Genomic DNA, 9,660 nt, shown 5'->3' with positions numbered 1-9,660 from the left:
GGTCCATCTAGTCACCATCCTGCTCTCACAATGGCTAAACAAATGCCAGCGGGGACTTTTGAAGCAGGACCTGAGCACAAAAGCAATCTCATCTCCTGTAGTACTGGGCTCATCTCTGAAAGGGAGGGTGAAACAGATTATAGAGATGAGGTGGAGCGGCTGACAGAGTGGTGCAGAGCTAACAACTTGCTCATAAATACAAGGAAGACAAAGGAGCTTGTGGTGGACTTCAGGAGACAGAAGAGCAACGTCCAGCCACTTTTGATTGATGGGGTCTGTGTGGAGAGGGTAACAACGTTCAGATTTCTGGGCATTGAATTACAAGAGGATCTGTCCTGGAGTGTCAACACAAGGGGGCTTGTGAAGAAGGCGCAGCAGAGACTGTACTTTTTGAGAATACTAAGGAAAAACCATCTTCCGCAGAAACTGCTGCTTGCCTTCTATCACTGTGCCATTGAGAGCGTGCTCACTTATGGCTTATGTGTGCGGTACGGAAGCTGTACTACCCAGGACAGGATGGGATTGTGCAGGGTTGTTAAGGCAGCAGAGAGCATTGTTGGCTGCCCACTCTCCACCTTAGAGCAGATTTATGCCACAAGGTGCCATAGGAAGGCACTGGACATAGTAAAAGATCCATCGCATCCTGGTCACTGTCTCTTCGAGCTCTTGCTGTCGGGACGGAGATACAGGACGATGAAGACAAGAACGAGCCGTCTTAAGAACAGCTTCTTCTCCAGAGCGATCTCGGCCCTGAATGGGAAGCCCAGACTTTGAAAGTCATCTAATCTCCCTTGCTGTATTATATTGTATTGTTTAATTAGTGTTTTTATGGAGCAGTCAAGTAATTTCGTTGTCCCCGAAGGGGGCAATGAGAATAAAGATATTCTTATTCTTATTATTCTTATTCATAAGCATTTCTGCTTTCAACCATGGAGGTATCATGGCTAAGAGCCATCATGGCTAGTAACCATCAATACCCTTGTTACTCCACAAATTTGTCCAAACTTCTCTCAAAGCCATCCAAGATGGCAATGTTCGCATCCCCCTGTGGGAGTGAGTTCCATAGTTTAACTATCCACTGTAGAGATATGAGCTTTCCCTTCTCTGTCCTGGTGGTCTATTGCTACAAGAGTTATTCATAGGATCGTTATACCGAGATACATAGTCAAACCATCTAGTCAACCACTCCACAAGAATAGGTACATCTTTCCATGCCTCCCAAGTCAGCTCTGCAGTGTAGTCCACAACTGCACTACAAATTACAGGCGCCATCTTCTTAAGAAGATTGAGGGAGCCCTTGTTCTACCTTCACACCCTCCTAGTGCATTTTTGCCTAGCTGGGTTGTGTCCCTGAGCTCTGATAGTGTTGTTTGTGTGTCTGGATGGAGAATACAGAGAGGTTTGTGTGTGTTTACAAAGGAAATATGTTCATTGCTCCATCCACTTTTGCCTGTGACCCCCTCACACCTCAGGAAGTAGCCCAGAAAGCCATGCAACCCTTGATCTCAAGAAAAGGTTCCTCACTCCAACCTGTTTTGACTGGTTTCCCCAGTGTCAGGCAGAGAATGAATCTTCCCCATCACCTGTTGCTACCTGACTTTTTAAAACTGGACACACTGCCAAGAATTGAACCTTCTGCTGACTGCATGAGCAAAGCGAGCCAGTAGAATCATGGAATCATGGAATCATAGAATCATAGAATCATAGAGTTGGAAGAGACCCCAAGGGCCATCGAGTCCAACCCCCTGCCTGCCAAGCAGGAAACACCATCAGAGCACTCCTGACATATGGTTGTCAAGCCTCTGCTTAAAGACCTCCAAAGAAGGAGACTCCACCACACTCCTTGGCAGCAAATTCCACCGTCGAACAGCTCTTACTGTCAGGAAGTTCTTCCTAATGTTTAGGTGGAATCTTCTTTCTTGTAGTTTGGATCCATTGCTCCGTGTCCGCTTCTCTGGAGCAGCAGAAAACAACCTTTCTCCCTCCTCTATGTGACATCCTTTTCTATATTTGAACATGGCTATCATATCACCCCTTAACCTCCTCTTCTCCAGGCTAAACATGCCCAGCTCCCTTAGCCGTTCCTCATAAGGCATCGTTTCCAGGCCTCTGACCATTTTGGTTGCCCTCCTCTGGACACGTTCCAGTTTGTCAGTGTCCTTCTTGAATTGTGGTGCCCAGAACTGGACACAGTACTCCAGGTGAGGTCTGACCAGAGCAGAATACAGTGGCACTATTACTTCCCTTGATCTAGTAGCCTGGAGCCTCTTGTGCTCTTGACAAGGGCAGCACCTCCTAGAGAATAAATCACTTTACTGCAATAGCCACATTAGAAATTACTACAAGCAAGGACTCAAAGCATCCAGAGGGAGGAGAAGGTGGAGAGGAAGGGTAGAAAGCTTCTCTCACATTTGATCTCACCATGTCAGCAATGCTGCAGCACTGCACTCATATAAGTCATGCACTTATTCATAGTCTGACAAGTGATTTTTGCCCTTGCCTTCATGCCTGCACCCCCACCTGGGTCCAGATTCACTGCCCCTAGCTATGCCTTTGCTGTAAGCCCAGCTAAACTGCACAGGAAAAGTTACAGGTAGGTAGCTGTGTTGGTTTGCTGTAGTCAGAACAAAATAAAAAAAAATCCTTCCAGTAGCACCTTAGAGACCAACTAAGTTTATTACTGGTATGAGCTTTCGTGTGCATGCACACTTCTTCAGATACAGGAAAAGCAAGCTAGTCTAAAGCTTGCAACCTGTGCCCTTGTAATCCCAAGCTTTCAACAGATCAATTGTGTGGGTGGGCAGGAAAGGATGAATGAGAGTCAAGACTGGGGTTCTTTTAGTCAGTTATCACAATGTTTTATTATAGAAATCTACAAAAAAAGAAGAAGAACCGAACATTTTCTTGCTATGAACAGACTTTGCTACAATTGCTTTGCAGCTGAAGAACGCTGTCTTTGTTTTATTTTTATTCATTTCTATCAAAAGCAGGGGCTGACACAGCCTCTTATGTTTCACCACCAAAGTGATACCATAAGGAATAAGTGGCCTCGTACAATCAGAAGAGAGTCAAGTGGTTAGGGCATACGTTGAATATTGAATCCCCAAGCCCATTTATCGACACAATTCATAATGCATCAGTAAGTTCACCTTCCATGCAACCCACAGTGGACTGATGAATGCTCAATAGTGAAAATAAAACCAGAAATAGAAAACAGCTTTCTTGGAATAATGGAACACAATGAACTAGATTAGGTTTTGGTTCTACATACATATTTCGCACACATAACCTTGTCCCTGACTCTCCCTCACAAGATGAACACCATCAAATCTCTCAATGAGAACTTGATGGTGAATTAGCAAGCTCCCATTGGTTAGAAGCCATTGGTGTAGTGAAAAAGACAGTGATCTTATTGGTCCACTCCCTAAAGAACCCCAGTACTATAATGTCACATAGGTGTCATTCCAATTAATGCCTGAAGAGTTAGTGGGGTGGTGGTCAAGAGATAGAAGAAAATGATATTTAAGACTCTCTGAAGGTCCACCATCTTCTTCAGGTTAGCATTCATTCATTTATTTATTTTTAAATGTAATTGTCCTGTCCCTGAATATTCTTCTTTAGACAGCTGAAGGTGTCTAGCGCCTTCTTAGCTGTGAGCTGGAAGATATCAGAATATGGCAATATGAGATGATTTGGCACATTGACATACATTTATAGACATTCGGAACCTACACAAGAGCTGTAGGCCAAGTAGTTTTGGAAGAAAGAAGAAACAAAATCCAAAACCATCTCCAACCCAACCTGTTTGACAGGTGGAATATGAAGTGAAACTTCTTTGAACATCAAAAAAAGTTTTAGTTAAATGCACACTGCATACAATGGTGTGCATGTCTTTGCTTACTAGTTAGCTCAAGAAAGAAAGAAAAATGGGAGCAGCCGAGCAGCCAAAGAAATGGACTTCCTTGTGGTTCTTCTGGCCTGTGTGAGATGCTGGACATGCCCATTCATCTCGTACCTGATTGCCAGCTGTCCTAAGGCTACTCCACCCACCTGGCCATTCAGCCAAACATATTTGATTCCAATGTGCTTTTCTGAACATAAAAGTGTTCAAAAAATCTTCAGCTTTGACTGCCCAAGCTCCATGGACAGTGGAGTTCTCTCTGGCCAGTAGAGTTCTCAGGATATAGTGGACTGAGCTCTTTAATCTGAACAGGAAATGAATTTTTACCTTACCTCCCTGCCCTGCCCACAAAACCCTCACTGTCACCCCCAGCTACAATCAATAAGCAACACCCCAGTTACAGTATTCCATTCCTTAGTCAGGTCTTGCATTCAAGTTCTTCAGACCTTCAGCCACCCTTCATGCCCCCAATCCCATAAATCATATTGCTATAGTTGACACTTTGAGTCTTTGCAGTTTCCGCAATGAGTGTGGTCCCTGGAACACATTTCCCCCCTTTGCTGGTTGCATCATGTATAGATGTGATTTTTCTCTGCCCTCGTAGCTGAAGCATCTTTTCTGGCATGTTAGCAGAGTTGGCATTTTCTTCCAGATGTCGATCTTTCTGAGATGTACTTTCATAGGTGCCAGCTGCTTGCCAACATGGGAGTGATGACTCAACATGGGAGTGATGAATCAAGGAGCTGACTCTTTCTATCTTCAGAAGGACAACAACTTCCTGCAAGAAAGGGATGTGAAGGTTAGATGGTGAATTAGGAAAATGGAGAGAAGATCTACAGAGGTTTGGGCTGTCAGAGGAAGTAGACCTTGAAATACCAGCTGCTGGGAATGGCAGGTGGTTGAGGAGCTGCTGCACTCAGCTTCTGCTTGAGAACTTCCTATGGGCATCTCTTTGGCCACTATGGAAACAGAGTACTGAACAATCGCCAAACAAAGGGGGGGATTTGCTACGTCATAGTTGCAAAGCAGCGTTTCAGAACACAGGAAACTAAGTGTATCCTTTGAGTGGGAAGGACTCATTAGGGATTAATAGGTACAATGGGCATTCAGAAGTTGGCGTCTGCTGGGGTTGGACTAGAATTAAGCCATGATTGCAGACAGCTATTTACCTTCTCCAAGTGATCTCCGAACAGGAGCTGCAGGAGCTTTTCGGAATCTGACGTCCATCCAGCCCGACTGCATGATGGGACTTTCTGAGCCGCCCTTCTGCCTCCATCTCTGCTCCACATGCAATTCAAGAAGTGCTTCGCTCCCAACCGCTTTTGAATGAGTCACTGAAAGAAAAGAAAAAACAGAAAGCGGAACATGAGCTGTGAGCCAGATCAGCTTCAGCAACACAATGTACCTCTGCATTAGCTATTGTTCCCCTTCTCTCTGTGAGCTCCAGCAACAATTCTTTGTCTGAATGAGCATCACTCTGACAGCAGACTGTCCATAGCTGGGCATACGCTTATGCATGGTAGCTGGAGATCTGCCTGGTCTCTAGGAATGAATGCTCCCTATTTTGCTTTTGGCTCTTTCAGAAATGGGAAGAACTGACTCTTTTTGCTTTCTGCAAACCACTCAAATGATCCTGGGGAAGGGTGCGGGAGGAATCATACTTGGAAGCTGATAGAGTGCTAAAAGATAGAGTGCTGAAAAGCCTTCCCCTATCCAGAACATGAAAGGCAGAGTGATAAGCAGCTCTCAAGTATACAGAGAGGGAAATTAGGTTAGGCAACTGCTGGGGTTTCTTCTAACTCTGTCTTGTAAAACAGGGGCATACAACAAGGTGCCCTCCAGATGTTATTGGACTACAACTCCCATCAACCCCATCAAGTCCAGCAACATCTAGAGGGCACTATGTTGACTACTCCTGCTGATGGTGGGAGAGAGATTTCACTAACCCAAGTCCACACAGCCTCTCTAAAGATATTTGCTTTCTCCTAGCAACATCAGTCCTAGATTTAAGCATCTCTTCTGCAAATTAACATGGACCACAGTTCATAAGTCCCGTTTGGAAATGGCATCTTTCCACTTCCCTAATTATCCCTACCCACCCATATCTGACTTTAATACAGCTGAACTTTGTTTCTCCAAGTTTGAAGGCTATATTTGTCAACCCTACTGGCATAAAGTCAATGAGCCGGGAAGATTTGTATCTTACCTGTAGCCTGTGGGAAGAAGTCGCACCCTGAAGGCTCTCAACGGTTGGGGTGATATCTTGCTCTTCACTGCTTCTCTTGCATCAGTGGAGCCAGGAGCAGGTCTCCGTGCGAGTTCTGCCTTCTTCTAGTCCTATGGACTAGCAAGCCATTCTAAAAGGCTACAGCTGATTCCTTCCTTCAGTTCTACGACTGTAGAGGGCGCAGACTTTCTGTAGCAGAAACTTCATGCTTCATGTTTCGTTTTTTCCTCTCTCCAACTACCAAAGTTTCTCAAAGTTGCCTGTCTTTTGCTTCTCAGCATTGGGGAAAGCCGTTTAACTTTCTTTATTTTAAAAAAAAATTCTCAAAGGTGTTCAATGGATGTGCCATCTCTATCTTCTTGGTGTAGAGATTAAGGTGGCATGACTTCTTAATTCAAGTTGTGTTTGTATGCAACTATTTTTTTAAAAAAAAATAGTCTAGGAAACTAACCCCTCTACAACTTTAGAGTGGTTTTTGTTTTTTTCTGTTTAGGATCTTGATGTGAGAAGTAGGCGCCCCACCCTCGCAAAGCCCTATCTTCCCAAAATCTAGAATGTAGAGGAGCAAAGCATCAGGCTCATGGCCACTCTGGAATGTGTGGCTGATGATCCTTCTGGAGCTGAAAGACCTGAATGCCCAAGTCAAAGCCAAAGAGAATCCAGAGGTCCACTTGGAGATGGAAACATGAGAGTTGGGTGAGAGCAGGGGATGGGTTAATTGGATGGCTGAAACTCCTGCTGAAGTCCTTCAGGACCTCCCCCAAACTTGTTAAAAGTTCCCTTCCCCAAACTGTTTGGAGCTCAGCTGAAAAGTTGGAAGAAGCAGGAGAAAGAGGGGGAAACCAACAGCTTTCAAGAGAGTTAGTGAAAGTCCACTGATGGTTCCCAGAAGCGGGGAGGAGAATGTCTGGAAGGAAAAGCACCTTGAAGGAAAGGACTGATGTGAGCAAGAAGGAAATCCTTCTGTCATGCCCGATGAAATTCCCTGGGAAGCTGTGCCCCAGGAGGTGTGGCTGCCTCTGCCACGACGAAGAGGCTGGTTTGTCTTTCTGACATAGTCCAGTCCTTGCAATGGCTTTTTAAAAAGAAATCCTCAAAAGAGCCATCCATTATCCAGCTTGAACCATCTTGAGTGATTCAGGCTAGCCACGCTCTCAGCATGGTTGATCTTGAAGAAAATTAGATTTTCCTCCTACCGGTCATTAGGCTGAGTGTATCTTCAGACCCACCATGGCTGAAGTTCTCAGATGAAAGGAAACTGCCTTCCTAACTAATCCACCAACCCCCTTCTTTGTCATACCTGTTTCACACTACTCTGCTCATATCACTGTGGTAGGGACGGAAACCTCGGGTTGAGTTCCGTCACTAGCGATTGGGCTGGCAGTGGTGGAGGGAGGGAGGCTTTCCAATGAGTCCCTTAACTCAGGGGTCCTCTGGGGACTGGGCTCCTCAGAGTTGTCAAAGTTGACCTCAACTTCCTTGCCCCTCTGAATCAGCTGTTCTAAAGTTTTGGGGTAAGGGTGGCTGAGGAAGCGTTTGAGTTTGGGCTGGAGGGTCCCTACCACATACTGGATGACCTCCTCCTCCTCAGCATCAACGTAGAGGGTCTGGTACAGGTCCCTTTTGCGCCAGAGGAACTGATCTAGAGGTTCTCCATCTTTCTGAGGGAGATCCAGCTCTCTCTTAATGGCATCCCTGGTCAGGGTGCCCTCACTATACTGAAGGAACTCCTTCTTGAACTCCAGCCAGTTCTTGACAGAGTCCTGCTTGTACTCCCACCACTTTTTGGCTGGCCCGTTCATGTGGTTCTCAATCTGAGAGAGCCAGTACTCCTCAGTGCCACCCACCTGCTTCAAATAGTCCTCCAAGTGAGTCAGGAACTCCCTGGGGTCCTCAAAAATCTGGGTCTCCACTGGGGAAGGTGGAGTATCTTCTGAGACAGAGACCCACTGGTAGGAATCATGGGACTGAGGCACGATAGGGACATCCCCAGTAGGAGGAGGTGTCAGGGCATACATCTGGCTCATGTCTAGGGCATAATCATAAATCTCCCCTTCACTGGGCCTGATCTCTGGGCCTCCCACCCCTACCGAGACAGTCTGCCTGTGGTTGTCTCCATGGCAGTACTTTGCCCCACCAGACTCGAGCCGGTCAGCCCACTTCTCCAGGCGGAAGAACACTTCCTTCCAGACATTCATCTCTCTCTTGACCCACCTCTCCAAGTGAGCAATGGTCTCCTGGCATCTAGACAGGCAGGCCTTGATGGACTTCTTCCACCTCTGGTTCTCAGCAGCTGAGGGGACATGGTCCTCAAGGTTGTTCTCAAGTTTCCCCACCGACTTCTGCAGGCCTTTCAGCTCCCGCTCCACCTGCTTTGACACCTCGGTCAGGAGGTGCCGGTGGGTCCTCCTGACGTGGTCTAGCATCTCCGCCCTGCACTTCCCTATCTGGAGGATCACATTGGGCTTGTTGTTATTGGCCACGCCGCGGTGGCCCTGGAAAGAGTGGAGGTTCACCTGGTTGATGTTGTCCAACTGCATGTTTCCTAGCTGTGGGCTAATCAAGCTTTCGCCCCCTTGACAGACTCTCTCCAAAAGTCGCAACCACCCAGTCCAGAAATGGACTACCCGTTTCCCCTGCAAATTACAAACACAACCAAATCAAGAAAATCACCCTGGGAAGTCTTGCCTTCCAACTGCCCTTGTGCTACAGCCAAAGTCCAGGACAATAAAAAGTTCTCTTCAGTGTCTGGTCCTTCCTCTGTCTCCCAGGAGTCCTTAATCCCCGAGCTGAGCTGTCGAGAACTTCCCCAGCAAGTGGTAACGCTCTCCGCTGTTGCCTGTGTCGTTCCCGCTGCTGCTTCCTTGCTTTCGAGTCTTCCTTGAACTTCACGCTAACAAGTGTCTGAATCTCTCTCTCCTCTGCTTAGCTGGAAAACAGAGAGCTATTTGCTTTCTCTCTGTGATGTGCCACTAGCTCAGACGGATCCCTATACTTATACACCACACACCTCCCTATGTGGGCGTAGCCAAGCCTCTGTGCTCATCGGCATCTTGCTGCTGATTGGAGGAGAAAGATTCAGTGGAAAACACAGCTCCTGGCAAGCATCTCTCTCCCTCGCCCTCCCCAGCTCCCTTTAGCTTCTCCCACCCCCTTCCACACACCCCCAGACTTGAGGCGAGAAGCACTTTAAAGGTTCTGGAGACAGTTGGATGGATGGATGAGTAATTCCTACCTTTTCTCCTCACCCCTTTCAGCTCCCCCTTTCTCCCCCTCTCCACTCCCCCCCCCCAAAGAAAAGGTCTTATTCATCGCCCAACCCTTTATCCAGAAAGGCCCTTTTTGCAAAAGTCCTCAGACCCCGAAAGACCCCGTGGCACGAGGGAGATGGCTTAAAAGCTCCCTGTGTCACCCACCCTCTGCTGGCCAGCTGTGAGTTGCTCACCCACCTGCCCCCACACATGACACACTCACCCACACCTGTGCAAACCCTCATTATTAGAGGCTAAGGAGTCAATGGCTGGGCAAAGTT

The 9,660-nt window shown here is 46.9% G+C and overlaps 1 protein-coding gene across 1 annotated transcript; it reads right to left on the bottom strand.

Moving 5' to 3' along the window:
* Positions 1-6,441: 6,441 nt before the first annotated feature.
* Positions 6,442-9,235, bottom strand: ARC (activity regulated cytoskeleton associated protein). Its single transcript, XM_083518102.1, has one exon. It carries the CDS (start codon positions 8,666-8,668, stop codon positions 7,448-7,450), a length of 1,221 nt encoding a protein of 406 aa, XP_083374228.1. The 5' UTR covers positions 8,669-9,235; the 3' UTR covers positions 6,442-7,447.
* Positions 9,236-9,660: the final 425 nt, after the last annotated feature.

This window comes from Podarcis liolepis (assembly GCF_965112155.1).
Source record: "Podarcis liolepis genome assembly, chromosome: 8".
Lineage (NCBI taxonomy): Eukaryota > Metazoa > Chordata > Lepidosauria > Squamata > Lacertidae > Podarcis > Podarcis liolepis.
This window is presented reverse-complemented; position numbering and strand designations above follow the sequence as displayed.